A 22,629-nucleotide genomic window follows, 5' to 3' on the forward strand; every position below is an offset into this window, starting at 1 on the left:
AGGTGGCAAATAGGTGGGAAATAGGTGGGAAATAGGTGGGAAAATGTGGGATACAAAAGCGAATAAATAAAATAAATAAAATAAGGGGAGGGAAGCAGGGGGGAGAAGGGGAATAGAGATGAGATTGGAGGCATTATGTGGATATGGAGAGGAGAGGTGGGGGGGACCTGGATTGGGATTGATGTCACCTGCGGAAAGTAGGAGAAGGAGTAAGAGAGTGCAGAGGAGGGTGGGGGAGGAGGGTCGACGAAGATGACGAAGACGGGATGTGTTAAGGAGGAATGGGGATGGGTTAATGGTGGGGAGGAAGTGTAGAAGGTTGAGAGCTAGGAATGACGAGGGGGGCAGGAGAGCTGGGGAGGTGGTGGGGGGGGTGGGGGGAGGTAGGGTAGGGGAGTAATCAGCAGGACGGGAGGGGACAAGGGTGGGCAGTGAGTTCCTGAGGTAGACAGTAGAAGGGGAGGGGGAAAGAGGTTAGAAAGGGACAGGGTGATGAAGAGAATGTGTATAGGGGCCATATATAGGGGCTAAGGTGGATGCGGGTAGATGTGAAGTGGCTAAGGTGGTAGGAGTAGAGGAGGAAGGCAGGAAGGCTAGGACAGGGACAGCAGGCAGCAGCTAAGGCATAGGGAATGATAGTGTTTAAAGGAATCCTAGCCAAAAAGCACCTGGAGACTCTGTGCACTTGGAGCGAGGGCCCTGGGAAGCTCGGGGTGGACCTGGAGTCACCCCCGATACAACTGTGAGGAAATGTAGAAGGGTTGCAAGTCCTCCACAGCACCTGGTTGGAGTGCTGGGCACCGAGAGCGGAGGCCCTGGGTGGATCGGAGTGGACCTGGGTGTCACCCCGGAGAAGGCTGTAAGGATATGCAGATGAGCTGCAAGTCCTCCACAGCACCTGAAAGGCAGCCGGTGGTAGAGCTGGGCACCTCTCAGCTGAGGAAAGGCTTACCAGGGGTTAGGCCGAAGCCAGCATTCCTCCCCCTGAGGGTCGCCTGATCCACAACAGCGGCCAGTCAGAGGCCAAAGGCACCTGGCAAGCTTCCCAAACGTACAAACCTTCTATACATGTTATTCCTGGAATTGTGGACTTTTCCCAAGTCCATTTAGTAGCAGTTTATGGACTTGTCCTTTAGGAAACTGTTCAACCCTTTTTTAAACTCTGCCAAGCTAACCGCCTTCACCATGTTCTCCGGCAACGAATTCCAGAGTTTAATTACGCGTTGGGTGAAGAAAAGTTTTCTCCGATTTGTTTTAAATTTACTACACTACTAGTTTCATCGCATGCCCCCTAGTCCTAGTATTTTTGGAAAGCGTGAACAGACGCTTCACATCCACCTGTTCCACTCCACTCATTATTTTATATACCTCTATCATGTCTCCCCTCAGCCGTCTCTTCTCCAAGCTGAAAAGCCCTAGCCTCCTTAGTCTTTCTTCATAGGGAAGTCGTCCCATCCCCGCTATCATTTTAGTTGCCCTTCGCTGCACCTTTTCCAATTCCACTATATCTTTCTTGAGATGCGGCGACCAGAATTGAACACAATACTCAAGGTGTGGTCGCTCCATGGAGCAATATAATGGCATTATAACATCCTCACACCTGTTTTCCATACCTTTCCTAATAATATCCAACATTCTATTCACTTTCCGAGCCACAGCAGCACACTGAGCAGAAGGTTTCAGTGTATTATAGATGACGACACCCAGATCCCTTTCTTGGTCCATAACTCCTAATGTGGAACCTTGCATGACATAGCTATAATTCGGGTTCTTTTTCCCCCACATGCATCACCTTGCACTTGCTCACATTAAACATCATCTGCCATTTAGCCGCCCAGTCTCCCAGTCTCGTAATGTCCTTCTGTAATTTTTCACAATCCTGTCGCGAGTTAACGACTTTGAATAACTTTGTGTCATCAGCAAATTTAATTACCTCGCTAGTTACTCCATCTCTAAATCATTTACAAATATATTAAAAAGCAGCGGTCCTAGCACAGACCCCTGAGGAACCCCACTAACTACCCTTCTCCATTGTGAATACTGATCATTTAACCCCACTCTCTGTTTCCTATCCTTCAACCAGTTTTTAATCCACAATAGGACTTTTCCTCCTATCCCATGACCCTCCAATTTCCTCTGTAGCCTTTCATGAGATACCTTGTCAAACGTCTTTTGAAAATTCAGATACACAATATCAACCGGCTCCCCTTTGTCCACATATTTGTTTACTCCTTCAAAGAATTGAAGTAAATTGGTCAGGCAAGATTTCCCCACACAAAAGCCGTGCTGACTCGGTCTCAGTAATCCTTGTGATCGAAGACCAGAGGGTAGAGTGTCCACTCCCCCGGCTCCAACTGGTGGCGACTGAGAAAGTCCGCTTGCACATACTGTGACCCCGCTATATGAGCCGCTGTCAAGAGAGAGAGATGAGTCTCTGACCAACGGTAGATCAGGTCCGCCTCGCACGCTAGTGGTGCACTCCCTGTGCCCCCGACGGTTCACGTAGGCGACCACCGTCGCATTGTCCGAGAGAACTCGAACTGGGCAACCATGGAGAAGAGACAGAAACTCCTGAAGGGCCAGACGAATCGCCCGTAACTCCAAGCGGTTGATGGACCAAGACGCCTCTGTCAAGGTCCAAATGCCCTGGGCCGTCTGTTGGAGGCAATGAGCCCTCCAACCAGATAGTGATGCATCCGTGGTCACAATCTTCCATTCCGGGGGTTTGCAGAGGAATGCCCGACACCAGATTCTTTTGAATGAACCACCAGTTCATGATTGTGTGCAGACGGGTTGAACATGGCATCCACCTCGTAATCCTCTGAGAGAGGAGACCAACGGCTCAGAAGGTGCCACTGCAGGGGGCGCATGTGAGCTCTGGCCCACTTTATGACATGCAAGGTGGAGGCCATGGAACCCAGAACTTGTACATAGTCCCAAGCCCGCGGGTTCGGAGTTTGGAACAGAGCTCGCAACTGACCCTGCAACCGCTGTGCTCGAGCTAAAGGAAGAGAAACTATCCCTGTTTGGATATCAAAGCACACTCCCAAGTATTCCAGCGTCTGGGAGGGCGTAAGGCAGCACTTTGGGAAGTTGATCACCCAACCAAGCGACTGAAGCAACCCGACCACTCTGTCAGTTGCCCGTTGACTCTCCTCGAAAGAAGATGCCTGCACAAGCCAGTCATCTAGATAAGGATAGGCTTGAATCCCTTCCTTTCTGAGATAGGCCGCCACTATGACAAGGACCTTAGAAAAAGTCCGAGGTGCTGTGGCTAGGCCAAGGGGCATCGCTTTGAATTGAAAATGACGATCAAAACTGCAAAGCGAAGAAAACGCCTGTGGGGAGGCCAAATTGGAATGTGTAAATAGGCCTCTTTGAGATCGAGAGACGTCAAAAACTACCCTGGCTGTACCACTGCGATCACCGAACGGAGGGTTTCCATGCGGAAATGCCGAACCCTGAAGGACCTGTTGACGCACTTGAGATCTAGGACGGGTTACCAAGAACCACCCTTTTTTGGCACCACAAAATAAATGGAGTATTGACCGCACCCTCTTTCTGCTGGGGGTACAGGCTGGAAGGCTCCCAGTCATTGTAAGTTGAGGAAGGTGTGATGAACTGCCCGCACCTTGGCGGGAGATTTGCAAGGAAATTCCAGAAACGAGTCTACTATCGGACGAGCCAATTCCAACTTGTAGCCGTCTCTGATAACCTCCAAGACATATCCGTCGGATGTTACCCTGGCCCACTGCACCAGGAATAGGGACAGCCTGCCCCCAATAACTGGCTGGAGATGGACCAGGGCCCCATCATTGGGTGGACCTGGCTGCGGGCTAGTTTCTGTTACTGGAAAGGAAGGCCTGCCTGTCACCTCGAAAGGGCTGAGGTCTCTGAGAAGACCTTGCTCTCTGAAAGAGGCCCCACGACCTGGACAGTAACAACGTGTATCCCTAAACTTAGGTCTAGGTCCCGTCGGTCGCACAAATTTGGACCTGTCCTCCGGGAAGCACTGGCCCTTAGAGTTACCGAGGTCCTTCACAATCTGTTCTAGGTCTGTCCCAAACAAAAGCTTTCCCCTAAAAGGAAGCCTTGCCAGCCATGACTTACAGGCCACGTCTGCAGCCCAATGTCGTAAGCACAGCCGCAAGGAAGGCTAAACCGGACTCTAAGGCCAGCAAACAGCCACGAGATCCTCCGGAGAGGAGGCTTTCTGTACCCAAGATAAGCATGCCCGCGCCGCATAGGAGCCACAAACTGAAGCTTGCAGGGAAAGGGCCGCTACTTCAAAGGACAGCTTCAAGCTAGTCTCCAACTTACGATCCTGAGGGTCCTTGAGGGTGAGTGGTTTTCTTAGTGACCGCTGTGATTAATGAATCCACCGTAGGAACCTTCAGCAAGTCTAAGTCAGCAGCAGGCAGCATGTAAAGACGCGACATAGCTCTAGCAACCTTAAGCCTACTGTCCAGTGTATCCCACTGTGCTGAAATAAGGATTTTCATGGCCTCATGCACATGAAAGGATTGAGGTAGGCATTTGGTGCCAGACATAATAGAGGGCACCAGACCTTTTCCCCCTGACGATTCAGGGGGTGAAATGGCCAAAACCTCAAAAGCCCTAATAAATCAGGGATGGAAGCTCTTTCATGCAAAAAAGGCGGGCAGCCGTCGGGTCATCCCCCTCCTCAGAAGGCAGGGTGACCTCATCTGCCAAATCCAATAATTCTGAGAGAGAGCCCGGAGACAAAACCGGGCCATCTGTGTCAGATAGCTCCTCGGGATACAAAATCTCCACACGGGGACGTTTTGGCAGGAAAGACTGAGAGGCTGCAGCAACCGAAGTTTGATGAGGAAGAGACGGGGCTGCCTGAAGAGAAGCTGCTGACTTCTGACATTGTGCATTAATAAAACAAAATCCGGGGGAAAAGGAACTGAAAGGGACTCCCCTGCTCCCTCTAAATTGCTTTCCTCCATTGGAGCCTGTGCCACAGAAGCGCACTGTGCCTTCTGTCTGTCAACCGCCACATGCAGAGCTGGTCGCGCCTGAGAGGAAAAAATGGCACCCGCCAACGCGCACTGCACTAACTGCCCTGAGGAAACCGCCGAAACTATCCCCTGCGCTTCTGACTCGCCGGACGCCTAAGGGGAACCCCCGTTGTGCTGAACACCCGCTGTGGGCTGACGGCGGCACGACTCACACTCCCCCCAACTCTGCTCTCCGGCCCCCACACCGGGAGTAGCGCTTAGCCGCCTCAGAAGGCACTGACATGCTCCACAAATGCCTGCCCCTCAAACAGACTCGGCAGCCCGTCTAACTCCTCCATATGATTAAACAAAAACAAGGTCTCTTAAAGAGACGCTTACCTTTTTTTTTTTTTTTTTACTCAGGAGAGAAAGGCAACACCCGATCAGGCCCACGGCTCTGGGCCACGGAGGAAAGGTAGGGGGAGACCGAGAGGGACCTGGCCACCAGGTGTACACCAGAAGCTACAAACAGCCACTCAACCCCTGACTGTGCTAAACTAGGCCCAAAGGACACCAGTAGCCAGATCAAACCAGAGCTGCACAGAGATGTCCCTCCACCTGCTAGATAGAGAGTACTGAGGTTTACTTGGTTGCACAGGTCCACATATAGCAAACCTTGGAGGTTCTCTCTATCTCCACCTGCCGGTAGAGGGACACAACCACAAGTCTCTGGATTGATCTGTGGGACGCTAAAGAATAGTAAGCTACTGTTGCCCCAAGTCAGATCTCACTTTTAGATGCAAAAGGTCCCAGTTGGCTTCTTGCAACTTCTCTCCCTGTAATCAGCGGTATCTTTTCACCCATATTGAACCGAAATATCTTCAGAAAGACTATTCAGTCACTAGGATTCATAATAAAATTTACAACAGTGAAAATGATAAATGCATCTGAATCACTGAGATCTAGCCCAGCAGGGTTAGGTGTCTGGCTGTGTGGAGAGGGAGTGAGTGATGGGGAAAGCATGCAGAGCATGCCTTGTGGAATTATTTCCAACTGCTCTGCATGTGTGTGCCTGTGTCTGTGTGTTATCTAGACTATGACCAAGAGAGGAAAAGAGAGGACAGGGTAAGTACAACTTGAAATGCACAATTCCTTAACTGCTATGTTTCAGTGTTTCTATGTTGTTGCAGCTGCAACTGCCTTTCCCATGCATTGGGCCATTTTTATTCTTTCCAACCCAATGGAAGTTGCAAAGAATTATACAAAAGGGGTTGAGAATGTCTGTCTGTCAGTCCGTCTGTCTCACCCTCTGTCTGGGGGCAAAATAACACTGAAAATGTAATGAAATGGGATGAAACTTGGCATAAGGGAAAAATCAGTGAAAAGATCTGAGTTTGAAAATGGTTCAAATTAGACTGGGAGTTCCCAAGATATAAGCCCCGTCCCCCTCCCCCCCCCCCCCCCCAAAAAAAAAGACCTGTTGCATATCTGTGGGACGAGCTCAAGCCAATGTAGCACAGAAAAATTAATAGACTGGGATTAAACCTGGCATGTGGGAAAAAATACGGTAAAATGACATACTGAGTTTGAAAATGGGCCAAATCAGAGTATGGGTTTCAGAGAAATGAGCTCCTCCTTCAAATTATGGCTCAATACATTTTCTTGGGAAAAGGAGTTCCATCTTCTGTAGCACAGAAACTTAAATAGAGTGAAAGGCAGCAGTTAGAAAACAGATCAAGGGTGTTTAAAAGATAGAATTCCCTTCTCTTCCAAACCCTAAATTGCCCCCACAGCCTGAGAACTATGCCATCTGCCACACCACTCCACAAACTGCCCCATCTCCAAAACCTGCTTCCTACCACTACCATACCACCCCACTTACTGCCCCAACTTCAAAATCCCTATCCACCTCACAAACTGCTGCCACCCTCAAAGATTACCACTGCAACTGCCCCACCCCCTAAATTAGCTCCCCACAACTGCCCCAACCCTTCACAAACTGCCCCAAGAATTACCCCTGCAAAATGCCCCAGCATCCTGAAAACTGCCACACCTTCAAATACTACCCCCTGCAAGTGCCCTCACTTGCAAATTCCACCCCAGAGCCATCCCCTGAAACTTACCCAAACCCCACAAACTGCACCCTTGAATTTTACTACTATCCTGCAAACTTCCCCATTAATGCCGAATCACCCCACAAACTGCTCAATCCCCACATTCTACCCTTCACAACTGCCTTACCATTCCACAAACTGCCCCAATCACAAAACACAGAAGACCCCCCCTGCAATTTCTCCACCACCCCACTAGCTGCCACATCCCATAATTTGCCCTCCCTCAGACTGTACCACCATGCCACAAACTGCCCCAGTATCCTGAAAACTGCCTCCTACATATTGCCCCACCACCCTGCAAACTGCCCCACCCTAAACCCTACCCTCACACTTTGGCCCTTGCCCGACAACTGTACTACCACACTGCAAATTGCCTCATCCCCAAAAATTACCAAACTGCCCCATCATTCTGCAACCTGCCTTTTCACCTAAAATTAACCCCTGCAGCTGCCCTACCACCTTGAAAACTGCTCCCACCTCTAAAAACTATGTCCCCATCCTCAAAACCCTGCCCGCTACAATTACTTCACCACCCCTCAAACTGCCCTGATCCTCCATAAATACTCCCAGCAACCACTGCACAACCCCCACAGACACAACAAAGGCAGGCAGTGCACATTCTCACACACACAGGTATTGGAAAGAATATAATGAGCCATGCTGTGTGTGCTTTTCCTACTTGTTTGGAGACTTTTATTTTCTCTGGAACCCCAGTCCAAACTGGCCCATTTTCAAACCTGGGGGTCCTTTTACTAAGGCGTGCTAATAATAAAACACCCATGGGAATATAATGGGCATCTTATCATTTAGCAAACGTTCTACATCTGCTAGCGTGTCTTGGTAAAAGAACCCCAGAACCCCTTGATGCGTGTTTCCTTGATTTCTTCCTCACACCAAATTTGCTCCCATTCTGTGTTTTCAGAGAGGCAGGCAGATAAACAGACATTCTCGACCCATTTTGTATAATTTCTTCCCAACAATCTGTTGGATTAGAAAGAATAAAAACAGCATTTAAAAATCCAAGAAAACTAAAAGAAGCTTCAAACAACCACGCTTTGTGTGATTTGCAAATGCAAATCATCTATCATTCTTGAAATTATTTGGTCAAGTCAAATCTCATGGAATCTGCACACCCAGAAACATTGTTTTCAGAATAATTAGAACTAATGCAATTAGAGCTGACTGATCAAGGAATGCACCCACACAGGCATGCTGAGGATGGCTGTTGGTGTCACATTTTACCTAAAGCAGTGTAGTTGCCCTGAGTTCTGCTCTCTTATGTGGTATATTTCTGTTCCAAGGTTGAACCAGGCTCAGCTGAAGACTCTTCCTCAGGTGATATCAAAGAGGAGAGCAAGCAATCTCCAGGATTCCTGTATAAGGTACATTACATCAGATAATACCCTTTGAATTACCATATATAGGGCCCTGTTTACTAAGCCGGGCTATAGGCAAACTTAACGTTTTTAGCGCATGCTAATGCTGGAGACACCCATAGGGATATATGGGTGTCTCTAGCATTAGCATGCGCTAAAAACACTAGCGCACCATAGTAAATAGGGCCCTTAGTATCCCTCATCTGTACAGTTTCTCAAAAGGCTTTCCAAATGAAAGGAAACTTAACGATTCATGGAGAATATTCTTGCATTAAGAACAGTGCCTTCTAAAGTATGATACTACTTGAGTTTCTTGTGTTTCTTTTTTAGTTCCAATATTTTTATTGTGTTTTATAAATGATAACAAATGGCTAAAATAAAGCAATTAGCCAGCTTAACAAGTTAACAGTAACAAGCATCAGCATACATGTTCAAGTTAGGGCAAGTCCGGGATTATTTCGATAACAGATCATAATCATAAGTCACAGGAGTAATACATAATTTCAATTCTGGCAAAGGTTATTACGTAGTGGGTTTAGTAAAGGAGACCATATTTTGTTGTACTTAACAAGTGAGTTATGTTTTTCAGACGCAGCATATTCATATTTAGCTAAAATACACACAGAATTCCACCATGATAAATAAGTTACTTTGTCAAGATCTTTCCAACAAAAGAAAAGTGTTCTAAGGGCTTGATGTAACATTAAATCCAGTAATTGTGCTTGATATTTGTCTATTGATGATTGTAACATTAGTGATCCACATATAACTATATTATATGATAAAACATCTTGAATATTCAAGGTGGAAGATATTGTGTCCCATACAGAATTCTTGTGTTTTAATCCTTCTGTTTAAATTTTATATATATAGAGAGGGTGGGTTATTTATTTATTTATGTATTTATTTTTTGCAAGGCTGGGCTGTGCCGTTTCACTTTCTCAGCACTGAATTTGGGGATCAGGCTATCCCCAGGATCACCTGCTGCACCCAAACTCTGTTATGTCATACTACCACCCAGATACCACACCACACAGCCTATAAGGGGTTTAACAGAGTCCTTGTCACTCAGTTTTGGATACCAAGTAGCATGCCTGCTGTGTTAGTCCACCTTAGTGAACATAACAACTGCCATTAATGTCCAGACCAAAGCTCTGTCAAGCCCAGTATCCTGTTTCCAGCAGTGGCCAATCCAGGTCACAAGTACCTGACAGGACCCAAAAAGTAGCAATATTCCATGCTACTTAACCCTAGAGATCAGCAGTGGCTTTCCCCAGGTTTACCTTAATAAGAGTTTATGGACTTTTCCTCCAGGAATTTGTACAAACCTTTCTTACACTCAGCTACATTAACTACATTTACCACTTGCTCTGGCAATGAGTTCCTTGGAATTCTTTTTTTTAAGTCGGGGGGGGGGGGGGGGAGGGCTACTAGAGTACCATGAATTTTTTTTTTGGGGGGCAGGGGGTTCAGGTCAGATCGGGGGAGATAAGGGGACCCACTATACCAAGGACCAATGCAGGAGGCTAATGGGGGCAAACATATCAGGTTGAGGGGATGGATGGGGTGCCACTGGACACTCATTCCTTTCAACCAACCCTTCTATGCTGGCTGGGACCTTGTGGAATATTTTCCACATTAGGCGCATGTCAGAACCCACTGTTGCCTTCTGTCTATTGCAGCAGAGTACTTAATGGCCTGATTACCATCCATCTTGATGGAGTGTTTGGTCATATCTTCCACATGAATTATACGTGTGCTCAACTCCTCTCTGTATTGCTCGGCAGGTAACGTGGACGTATAATCTGCAGGCTAAAAACAGACACCTTCCAGTCCTATTAACCTAGATGCCCTGTTCTAAAATGAACTTCTTAAAGTCTCATTGCTGCGTGGTTCGAGTCCTTGGCCTGACTCCTCCTTCTTGGGTCAGCTGGGCTGAAGATGCTGCAGAGGCAATACTCACAGCTCTGGGGGAGAGAGTCTTAGGGGCCCTTTTAAAACACTGCAGTACAGCTACCGTGGCATTGACATGCACTAAATCGGGACTACCAGGTACCCACTCCCAGCATGCACCATTTCCAGCATGATAAAAATATTTTTACTGCCGGGTTAGCGAATGAGCCCTTACTGTTGCCTAAATAGGTGGCAGTAAGAACTCCCCCTGGAAATGGCTATGCGCCAATCCCTGTGATTAGAACTGGTCCATTTCTTTATTTTTTTTTTTGGCCGAAAGCAACCTTTTATCCCCTGCGGTAAATGGGAGCCTTGGTGTGCAGCAAATCCACGAGCCGATGCCACCTAGGCCCCCTTTTACTGCAGCTTGGTAAAATGGGCTGTTAGCCACTGCTCAGACCCAGGGGTCCATATTAGCCAAGTTTCAGAGCATCAGATGGGAGGGGGATATAAAAATATAGGTGAAACCCCCAAGCTGTTGTGAAAGAAGGCTGGTGGTTCATAGCCCAATAGGGACCAGTTCTGATTAAGCTGAAAGCCCACCAGCACAGGAGGAAACAGCGGTGACAAAATAATAATAATAAATACAAATAATTTTCCATGGAAGTAATGTCTGTATTCATCCTACATATGAAGTGAAAATTTCACTTATTACCTGCACAATGAGTACTTTTAGGCATGACCTAATCTTTATAAGTGGCTTCAACACAAAAATGGTTTACAAAATTACCCTATGAGGGTCATAGATAGTTCATTAGGGGAGGCTGAGCCAATCCTGGTTTTTACCCCCCCCCCCCCCCTTACCTTTAGGGAACGATGCGGTTATAAGTCCATAGGACCAGGGGGGTAGCCAGACACCCAATTTTGGGAGGGCCTTGGTCCAAGATGGGTGGGCAGAAGAACTACATTTGTCCCACAGTTGATATGGTCTCTCCCTCTCTCGCCTGCATGCCATATGGTCTCTCAAACATCCCCCCCTCCTACATACCTTTGAAAGAGCAGATTTTCACCAGCAGCGAGCAGCAACTAATACACACTGCTCATGTTGGTCCCACAGCCTTCCCTCTGATGCAATTTCCTGTTTCCGCATAGGCAGGAATACATCAGAGGGAAGGCAGTGGGGCTGGTGCGAGCAGTATGTGTCAGTCACTGCTCAATGCAGATGAAGATCTGCTATTTACAAGGTATGCAGGAGGGACACTTGGGTACTTATGCACTTATTGGGAGTTTTTGGCTGATGGGGCTTGGGAATCCCTGCCAGCCACATCATAGGTATGCTGCTACTGGGTGGGCCTGAGCTCAAAGTGGGTGGGCCTGGGCCCACCCAGGTCCACCCTTGGCTACGCCACTGCATAGGACAGTAGGGGTAATGCCAGAACTGGCTCAGCTTGTCCCTGCTTTATGCTGGGATCTTGGAATTCTGGGAAGAAGATTCAAAATTAGAAACTTTATTGTATTGCAGGTTGAAGCAATCCAGGCTTACACATCTGAGTACACAGGTCATCTACAGTTCAAGGAGGGAGATATCATCCTGCTAATACCTAGTGCAGAAGTACAGGTGTAGAACAAGCAGCAGTCATTAGCACCTCAGCAAAGGACCTGCTGTCAAGGACATGCATATTGTCTTTGCTAGTAGCTAGTAGTGATATAGAAATAAGTAGTAGCTGTAGGATTTAATATTTTCTGCCAGCTGTCAAAATCCAACAAAAGATTTTGCTAAAAACAAACAGGAGCATGGGACCTCTCAGCATTATGATAAATTCTTGCAAAATAATAAGAAAAAATTGCTCAGTCGTTTATAATGCTTGTAAACTGCTTTGAATGACCAATTGGAACAGGAAAGTGATATATACATTATTATAAATAAATAAAATAGGAAAGTTGATTAATCATGTTAACTAAAATGATTAACATGTTAATTTTCAGCATGATTAAACATTTTAATCATGATTAATCAATAGCCAGGGCCAGTGCTGTCCAGTAGTTCTCTCTCTCCTTTTCCTCCTCCCCCTCCAGCCATTTTCTAAACTTGCTTGGGTCATGGGCAGTATTTCAATGCAAGTAGGTTTCCTCTGCTGACTCCGAGAGCCTTCATGCAGCTGTGTCTCACCTTCGTGGATAAAGGAAGTTGCATCAGAGGAGGCGGGCCACAGTAGCAGGAAGGCTCTTGGGGCCAGAGGAGGACGTCTGCTTGCATTGCAGATGCTGCCTGTGATCCAGGCAAGTTTAGAAAACGGCCAGAGGGGGAGGATGGAAGGGAGAAAGAGAGAGAAAATTGCTGGACCACCCAGGGAGGGGAAATACAAAATAAGCGTGAGATTAAGTGTGATTAAAAATTTTAATCATCCAACAACCCTAAAATAAAATAATATTGGGTTGATATTTTTCAGCATTTCTATGGCTAGCAGCACCTGCTACCTGATTAAATGCTATTGCAAGAGATATTCAACAGCACTATCCTGCATCACCTCAGCAGGGCGGTCCAGGGCAGAAAGAGACAAATTAGTACATAAGTATTGCCATACTGGGAAAGACCAAAGGTCCATCAAGCCCAGCATCCTGTTTCCAACAGTGGCCAATCCAGGTCACAAATACCTGGTAAGATCCCAAAAAAGTACAAAACCTTTTATACAGCTTACCCCAGAAATAGTGGATTTTCTCCGTCCATTTAATAATGGTCTATGGACTTTTCCTTTAGGAAGCCGTCCAAACCTTTTTTTAAACTCCGCTAAGCTAACCACCTTTACCATATTCTCTGGCAACAAATTCCAGAGTTTAATTACACGTTGAGTGAAGAAACGTTTTCTCCGATTCGTTTTAAATTTACTACATTGTAGCTTCATCGCATTCCCCCTAGTCCTAGTATTTTTGGAAAGCGTAAACAGACACTTCACATCTACCCATTCAACTCCACTCATTATTTTATAGACCTCTATCATATCTCCCCTCAGCCGCCTTTTCTCCAAGCTGAAGAGCCTTAGCCGCTTTAGCCTTTCCTCATAGGGAAGTCTCCCCATCCCCTTTATCATTTTCGTCAACCCTTCTCTGCACCTTTTCTAATTCCACTATATCTTTTTTGAGATGCGGTGACCAGAATTGAACACAATATTCGAGGTGCGGTCGCACCATGGAGTGATACAACGTGGAACCTTGCATGATGTAGCAATAATTCGGGTTCCTCTTTCCCACATGCATCACTTTGCACTTGCTCACATTAAACGTCATCTGCCATTTAGACGCTCAGCCTCGTAAGGTCCTCTTGTAATTTTTCACAATCTTCCTGCAATTTAATGACTTTGAATAACTTTGTGTCATCAGCAAATTTAATTACCTCACTAGTTACTCCCATCTCTATGTCATTTATAAATATGTTAAAAAGCAGCAGTCCGAGCACAGACCCTTGGGGAACCCCACTAACTACCCTTCTCCATTGAGAATACTGACCATTTAACCCTACTCTCTGTTTTCTATCTTTTAACCAGTTTTTAAGCCACAATAGCACAGTACCTCCTATCCCATGACTCTCCAATTTCCTCTGGAGTCTTTCATGAGGTACTTTGTCAGACGCCTTCTGAAAATCCAGATACACAATATCAACCGGCTGGATAGTGGCAATTTTTATTATTATACTGCTGTCTGTACAATTAACTGGATAACACAGAGCAGCCAAAAAACTCTCTTAACTACTTTCCGGATAAGTCCCCATTAAATAGATATTACTCAAGATGTTTAGTAGCAGAGTTTGATTTACAAGGTCAAATGCACTTGACAAATCAAGCTGCATTATAAGAGCTTTTGTTCCCTTATTCACCAGAGTACATATAGTGAATATTAGGTTACATAATAATGTCTCAGTACTAAAGTCAGATCGAAAACCTGATTGTGAGGGAAGTAGAATATTGAATTTATCCAGTACGTTGTCAGTTGTAAAGTGACATGGCTTCCATAAGTTTGGCAAAAAAAAAAACGAATTGAGGCAACTGGTCTATAGTTATTAATTGCTGCTCGAGATTCTGATTTATTTGTAGGAATAGGAGTTAAAATAATATTTCCTAATTAAGAAGGAAAATGTCCTTGAGACAACAGAGTTGTCAACCAATCATAAATCTTAAGCTTGAATTGTAAAGAAGCTAATTTCATGTAACCTGAAGGACAAGAATCCACTTGATAAAGTGATTTAGCAAATTTGTTAATTAACTGATTCAAATCATTCCATTTAACCTCATGAAATTTGCACCAAATCATATCTACTGGGGCTCCATCTAGACAATTTAAAATGTGAAAAATCTGCCATCTGACTACCAGTAAATTGTCATCTGCTCTTAAGGACCCTGTTTACTAAGGTGCGCTAGCGTTTTTAGTGCATGCTGAAAATTAGAATGCGCTAACCGTGTAGATGCCTATAGGAATATTATGGGCATCTACACAGCGCACACTAAAACGCTAATGCTCCTCTAGTGTGGCTTAGTATCTTATCCCTAAAAAATTGTGCTAGTTGTTCCACTGAAGGAGGATCATGCTCTGTTGTAATTTACAGAATTTTGGTAGCTTAGGCTCACGTTTAGACTTTACCAGTATTTTTAACTCACCCAATAGAGGGATTAATTAATGATCAGAGTACCATCAAAATTACTGCTCACACACAGTACTCCAAAATCACTGAATAAATATAATTTATTAAACACCATGTGTTCAATCAGAAAACAACCTACTGCCCCGAAACTCACATCCACTCACACCGCAGCATTCATACCTGGCTTATTTATTTATTATTACATTTGTATCCCGCGCTTTCCCACTCAAAGCAGGTTCAATGCGGCTTACATAGTAATAGAAATACAGAATATTGTTAGAGAGGGTAAGAGTTAAGTATACCAGAATAATAGAAGAGATATTACAGATCTAAACAATTAATTATGCATTACTATAAACAACGCTGTATAATAGTTCAATAGAACACGTGGAATGACGTGACATTCCACGTGTTCTATTGAACTATTATACAGCGTTGTTTATAGTAATGCATAATTAATTGTTTAGATCTGTAATATCTCTTCTATTATTCTGGTATACTTAACTCTTACCCTCTCTAACAATATTCTGTATTTCTATTACTATGTAAGCCGCATTGAACCTGCTTTAAGTGGGAAAGCGCGGGATACAAATGTAATAATAAATAAATAAGCCAGGTATGAATGCTGCGGTGTGAGTGGATGTGAGTTTCGGGGCAGTAGGTTGTTTTCTGATTGAACACATGGTGTTTAATAAATTATATTTATTCAGTGATTTTGGAGTACTGTGTGTGAGCAGTATTTTTAACTACCACAGTAAAAAATCCATGAATCCTAAGATTAAATCAACATCCATCAGCAAATGATTTTTGATTTTATAACCAAAAGAGATACAAACTCACTTGAAAATGTGATTTCAAATCTAAAATCAAAATTAAGGTAAAAGAGTGATTTCAAATAAAAACAAATCATACAAAATTATTTGAAATCATCATTTTAGTTTACTTGATTTGAAATCATACCCAACACTGCTGGAAGCTCACTGCTTTATCCGGATATTCAGCATCAGCCACTGTTCGGATGCTGTTGCTGAGTATCTAGATTTTTTTTTACCTATGACAGCTGGCATTTAAAAAGAACATCACTGCAGGCTCAATTTGAGAGGGTATGCTTTCCGAAAGAATTTCCACAAGAACAAGATGGGGTTCACACTTTCCACAAAAAAACAACAACAACAAAAAGAAGTGGAAAAAAAATCATCAGTACACCTGACAGTATACCTCCCCTGATCAAGAGATAGTTGTTTATGCGCTCCATCATCAGTCGGTATAATATTGAGCACTCATCGATTGACCCCTGATGAAGGCTTTTTAAAGCTGAAACACGGACCGTGTAGGGTCCAAATAAAGCTGTATTTGGAGCATCTTATCCTGGTGTTTGGACTGATCTCTTGAAGTTGGTTTCTTTTTCCACTTCTTTTTGTTGTTGTTCCCAAAGAATTTGCAAGGGCACGCATTGCACTTTTTACACAAAGGGGCATCTATTTGGAGCCGGTTCTACAAAGGAAAGGAGGCACCTTCTTTTCTTTAATAGAATATTAGCATAACAGGTATATATGCTGGTTAATCAGTCAGATTCTGATTAATTGAATTGCACGTGACTTCTGTTTTGAGTGAATCATTGTGTAGTAGACTAAATTATTAATCTGTATTATAATTCCCAGACATTTTGGTCTGGCTTCTTTTAGTTGTGATCCACCCTGAACTGAATAGGTAGTGGTAACAAGACATGATGTAACATATATACATTTAGGCACGAGCACTTATGGCAGCCATAAAGCTGGTGTAAATTCTTGGTCCTGGATTAGGAGATAGGATTCTGTAGGTTACAAGGGTAAGTGTGTGCCCTGCCCACACTCCCCCAGACTCTGCCCATGTTAATGCCCATCAACAAACTATGCAGTATGGAAGATATACGTGATTTACACAATATCACATAGATTTTTGTCATTTACACACATGTTCACATATATACTAAATGACTAGAATACAGGCATTTACTCCTGTATGTGTCACCTAAATCTATACAGCGCCGTATAGAATTACCCCTTCAATACAAAAATGTGCTTTTTGTACAGCAATAATCAAAGATCGCCAGAGTAATCTTCTGTTTGAAGAAAATAACTTGGATATCATATGAAAATTTTGCTCCAGTTTTTGCTTTGCTGCTAAAATTGCTCTAGTTTTGTCTTGGTGCTTTGCCCTTGGAAATGAGTGGAGGAGTGCCTAATGGGCTGCAAAGCAGGGAAGCCAGGGCTCAGTTCTTACTTCTGCCACTGCTGCTCCTTGTGATCTCGAGCAAGTCACTTCACCCTCCATTGCTTCAGGTACAGATTTAGGGCCTGGTTTACTAATTTGTGTTATGTAAGTTATGTAAATACGCCTCATTGACACATTAGTAAATCCAGCCCTTAGAAACATAGAATCAAGACAGCAGACAAAAGCCAAATGACCCATCCAGTCTGCCCATCATCTGTAACCCCTAACTCTTCCTTTTCCTAAGGGATCCCACATATTTATCCCATGCTTTTTTAAACTCTGATACAGTCCTTGACTCCACGACCTCCACCGAGAGGCCATTCCACACTTCCACCACCCTTTCCGTGAACCTTCTTGGCAGTGGCGTAGCAAGGGTGGGGCGGTGGGGGCGGTCCGCCCCGGGTGTTGGCGGGTGGGGGGGGTGCTCCGTCGTCTCCTGCCACTACCACCTTGCCTTTTTTTTAAAAATCCATGCAGCGACGCAGGCAGCGCCTCGCGTCTGCCCTGCGTGTGCTGTGTGAAGAAGAAAATCGCGTCGCTGGCGTCGGGCCTTCCCTCGCTTTGTCCCGCCCTCTTCTGAGGTAACTTCCTATTTCTTCGAGGGCGGGACAAAGCGAGGGAAGGCCCGACGCCAGCGACGCGATTTTCTTCTTCACACAGCACACGCAGGGCAGACGCGAGGCGCTGCCTGCGTCGCTGCATGGATTTTAAAAAAAGGCAGGGTGGTGGCAGGAGAAGAGGGCTCTGTCAAAACGGAGGGGGCGGGGGAGGGGGACGGGACCGGCTCGGGGGGGGGGAGCTCAGAGGGGTGCTCAGAGGGCAGAAGGGGATTGGGGAGGGGTGGGGGAGTGCTCAGATGGGAGAAGGGGTCTGAAGCTGGAACTGGGGTCTGACAAGGGGGCAGGAGGGAAAATGGGTCCATGCCTGGGGCAGGTGGGAGAATGGGTCTGGGGCTGAAAAGGGGGGATGCAAGGCATGTGGTGGATGAAGGGGGCTGGAACTGGAGGATGAAAAGAGGGGGCAGAGAGAGGGGACAGACCCTGGATGGAAGGGGTGCACGTGAGGGAGGGCAGACCCTGGATGGATGGGAGAGGGAGGGCGGGCGGATTGAAGGGGCAGAGAGAAAGGGCAGATGGTGGGTGGAAGGGGGAGAGAGAAAGAGGGCAGACTGGGGCAAATGGTGGATGGAAGGGGCAGAGATAGAGGGCAGATGTGGATGGAAGGGAGAGAGACAGGGCAGATGTTGATGGAAAGAGGAGGGAGAGATGGCAGACTGGGGCAGATGGTGGATGGAAGGGGCAGAAATAGAGGGCAGATGTGGATGGAAGGGAGAGAGAGAGGGCAGACAGTGGATGGAAGGGACATTAGAGAGGGCAGACACTGGATGGCAGAGAGAGAGCGAAGACAGATGCTGGATGGAAGGAAGACAGTGAAAAGAAGATGAGGAAAGCAGAAACCAGAGACAACAAACTGTAAATAAAATATATATTTTTATTTTTTTGCTTTAGGATATAGTATTGTAGCTGTGTTAATAAATGTTTATAAATAGAACATGTAAATAAGGTAATCTTTTTATTGGACTAATTTTAATACATTTTTACTTAACTTTCAGAGAACAAAACCCCCTTCCTCAGGTCAGGATAGGATACTGTAACAGTACCAGGGGCGTATCTGCGTGGGGCCTCAGGGGCCTGGGCCCCCGCAGATTTTGCCCTGGCCCCCCCTACCGCCATCAACCCTCCCCCGTGCCCGTTCTTACTTTTGCTGGCGGGGGACCCCAACCCCCGCCAGCCGAGGTCTGCTTCCACCTGCCGCTGCCTTCAAAACTTCTTCTTCAGCCGGCGGGGGACCCCAAACCCCCGCCAGCCGCCCCGCGCTGTTTAAAATTCATCTTCGGCCTCCGTGGCCGTGCTGCTGGGATAGGCGGCGCTGTTGAAATCCACTTCGGAGTCTGACGTCGCAGCACGTACAACGTACAACGACGTCAGACTCCGAAGTGGATTTCAACAGCGCCGCCTATCCCAGCAGCACGGCCACGGAGGCCGAAGATGAATTTTAAACAGCGCGGGGCGGCTGGCGGGGGTTTGGGGTCCCCCGCCGGCTGAAGAAGAAGTTTTGAAGGCAGCGGCAGGTGGAAGCAGACCTCGGCTGGCGGGGGTTGGGGTCCCCCGCCAGCAAAAGTAAGAACGGCAGCGGGGGAGGGTTGGCGGCGGGAGGGGGGTGGAGAGACTAAGTCATTGGTGGCGGTGGGGGCTCGGCGGCGGGGGGGGCGGGGGGGGGGGGGGCGCTAAAATGTGCCCCCTCCCTCTGGCTCTGGCCCCCCCTACCGCCGGAGTCCAGATACGCCCCTGAACAGTACTATACTGTATTGACCTAAGGAAGGAGATTTTGGCCTCTGGAAGCTAAATGTATTAGTCCAATAAAATGGTATTATTTTATTTTCTGTATTTGTTTTATTTCTATTTGTTAATTTGTAAAGTGGTGATTGGTATTAGTTTTTTCAAATTTACATCTGCTGTCTTTATATTTTGCACAGTACTAGGGGACATTTTCTGTTTCTGTGGTGTTGCATTGTATGCAGAGTCTGGCATCAGGGGTTCAGTTTAATTTTTGTCTAAATAGAAAGTTTATGATTACTTATTCTATAGTGGATTAGGGTGTATCTGTGTTTGTGAAAAAGACATGGCTTTCAGTTGGCATTGACTGTGCAGGATTGACAATCTGTACTAATCTGTCTGCTTTCGTTTTACAATAGGTGAATTGATGTTCTAGTGCTCACTGTAGTGTTTAAGATGCATTCCTTTTCCTTGTGTGACTCGTACAAATTACTGCTTATGGTATGGTAGAATTGCTCTATAGGTCCTGAGTGTTTTGTATTCTCGGTATGCCTAGTACTGGATTTGGGGGGGGGGGGGGGGGTGTTAAAAAATGACCGGCCCTGGGTGTCAACTACCTTAGCTACGCCACTGCTTCTTGGACAGAGAAATAAATACTGTTCCTGTTTATAACTCACCTTGAATTTGGGAAGGTATAATTTCCATTGCAAAAACTAATCGCACAGTGCCCTCTAATGGGAATAAATAGGTAATTCACCAAGCATACAAAAAGAGGCAACAGTCCAGACCCAGTCCATGTCGTTGAAAACCAGTTCAGTCAGTCCATGTTTTTGCTTTTCTTTCAGAAAGTAGCACCAAAAGACTTATAGTGACCTCAGATAAAGCCCAAAATGGGCCCATCTAGTCTGCCCATTAAGGTACCGGTAGTTAGAGTTGTGATTCCTGTTCTGTGCAGGTCACTCCCTGATGCCTTTGTTTAGAATTGGTTTAGGGTGGTAACTGCTTGTCCCTGCAGGTTACCCCATCTCTTCTTAAAAATGCATTTCACTTGTTTCCTGAGTTGTCCCCAGTGCGTGGTTTCCATCTTCCCATTAAGGGATTCTGTGCTTAATACACCTTTATGATTTCCATCACTGTTTTTGTCTCCACCACCTCCTTTCAGCCATCCACCACCCTTTCCGAGAAGAAATATTTTGTGATGCTGTTTCTGAATCACTGTTCTCACAGCTTCAGATCATCTATCCTAGTTCTATCAGTTCCTTTCCTTTAGTAAAGGATTGCTTCTTGTTTTAAACATCTCTATCATGTCTCCCTTCAACTTTCTTTCCTCAATCCTATATATAATTTTGTTGCTCAAGTCTCAGATATCTTCTAAAGATCCCACACCATTTTGGTTACTTTTCTTTAGACTGCCTCTAGCCTCTTTATAGCCATCTTTAGGTACGGTTTCGAAAACTGAACACAGTATTCCAAGGAAGTCTCACCACTGGTGCCAGCCATGACCTGTTCAACCTGTTTCTGAGGACGTGAAACCATCTGGTAATGAACAGGAGACATAGATGCATCTCTAGCTGGAAAGAGATGAGGCAGAGTGATTCCAGAGAAAATCTGCAAGACACCTACCTAAATTTTCACAGCTATCCCTGTGGCCAGGGCCCTCAGTCTTCCTTGATATTGCACCCAAGGAAAAGGCTGCAAAATCAAGCCCTTCAATTTGAAATTACTATGGGAGACAGAGGGCCAGAGCGCAAGCAGCGATGGCTACCCTGTACATAAGTATTGCCATACTAGGACAGACTGAAGGTCCATCAAGCCCAGCATCCTGTTTCCAACAGTGGCCAAGCCAGGTCACAAGTACATGGGAAGATCCCAAAACAATACATTTTATGCTGCTTAGAAATAAGCAGTGGATTTTCCCCAAGTCCATTTTAATAATGGTCTATGGACATTTCCTTTAGGAAGCCTTACTACATTCTCTGGCAACAAATTCCACAATTTAATTACAGTTTGAGTGAAGAAACATTTTCTCTGATTTATTTTAAATTTACTTTCTAGCTTCATTCTGTGCCTCCTAGTATTTTTGGAATGAGTAAACAAGCAGTTCACATATACCCGTTCCATTCCACTCGTTAATTTATAGACCTCTATCATATCTCCCCTCAGCCGTCTTTTCTCCAAGCTAAAGAGCCCTAGCCGCTTTAGCCTTTCCTTGTAGGAAAATCGTCCCATCCCCTTTATCATTTTCGTCGCCCTTCTCTAATTCCACTATATATTTTTTTGAGATGCGGTGACCAGAATTGAACACAATATTCGAGGTGCGGTCGCACCATGGACCGATACAAAGGCATTATAACATCCTCATTTTTGTTTTCCATTCCTTTTCTCATAATACCTAACATTCTATTTGCACTTGCTCACATTAAACGCCATCTGTGATTTAGATGCCCAGTGTCTCAGTCTCTTAAGGTCCTCTTGTAATTTTTCACAATCCTCTTGCAATTTAACAGCTTTTTGTCATCAGCAAATTTAATTACACCCATCTCTACATTGCTTATAAATATGTTAAAAAGGAGTGGTCCCAGCACAGACCCCTGGGGAACCCCACTACCTACCCTTCTCCATTCAGAATACTGACCATTTAACCCTACTCTCTGTTTTCTGTCTTTTAACCAGTTTTCAATCCACAATAAGACACTACCTCCTATCCCATGACTTTCCAATTCCCTCTGTTCCCGGCTATGGTCTTCCCCATCTGTTTCTGCTGTGAACTTCTGAGTTCAAAGTTTGACAGTTTGGGCCTAACAGAAGAGAGGGGTAATAGAGAGTGAATGTATGAGTGAAAAAAATGGGGGGGGGGGGGGGGGGGGGTCAAGGGAATCACAAGAGTGTGAATGAGAAGCAAAGGAGATCTAGCAGGTAAAGGCATGGGAACTGTAGGAGAATGAGTGAGTAGTTGAGAATGACATGGGGACAAAATTTGTCCCCGTACCCGCCCCGTGGGTTCTGTCTCCATCCCCACCCCATCCCCGCAGGTTCTATCCCCACCCCCACCCCGCA

The 22,629-nt window shown here is 45.6% G+C and overlaps 1 protein-coding gene across 1 annotated transcript in view; it reads left to right on the forward strand.

Annotated features, from left to right (window-relative positions):
* The window catches only part of BIN2 (bridging integrator 2), a 96,608-nt gene that overhangs the window by 69,876 nt on the left and 4,103 nt on the right, over positions 1-22,629 (forward strand). Inside the window, exon 11 of the mRNA XM_030198278.1 lies at positions 8,380-8,460. Within this exon, the coding sequence (XP_030054138.1) occupies positions 8,380-8,460 (81 nt within the window). The remainder of the gene's footprint in view (positions 1-8,379; positions 8,461-22,629) is intronic.

This window comes from Microcaecilia unicolor, chromosome 3, assembly GCF_901765095.1.
Source record: "Microcaecilia unicolor chromosome 3, aMicUni1.1, whole genome shotgun sequence".
Classification (NCBI taxonomy): Eukaryota; Metazoa; Chordata; class Amphibia; order Gymnophiona; family Siphonopidae; genus Microcaecilia; species Microcaecilia unicolor.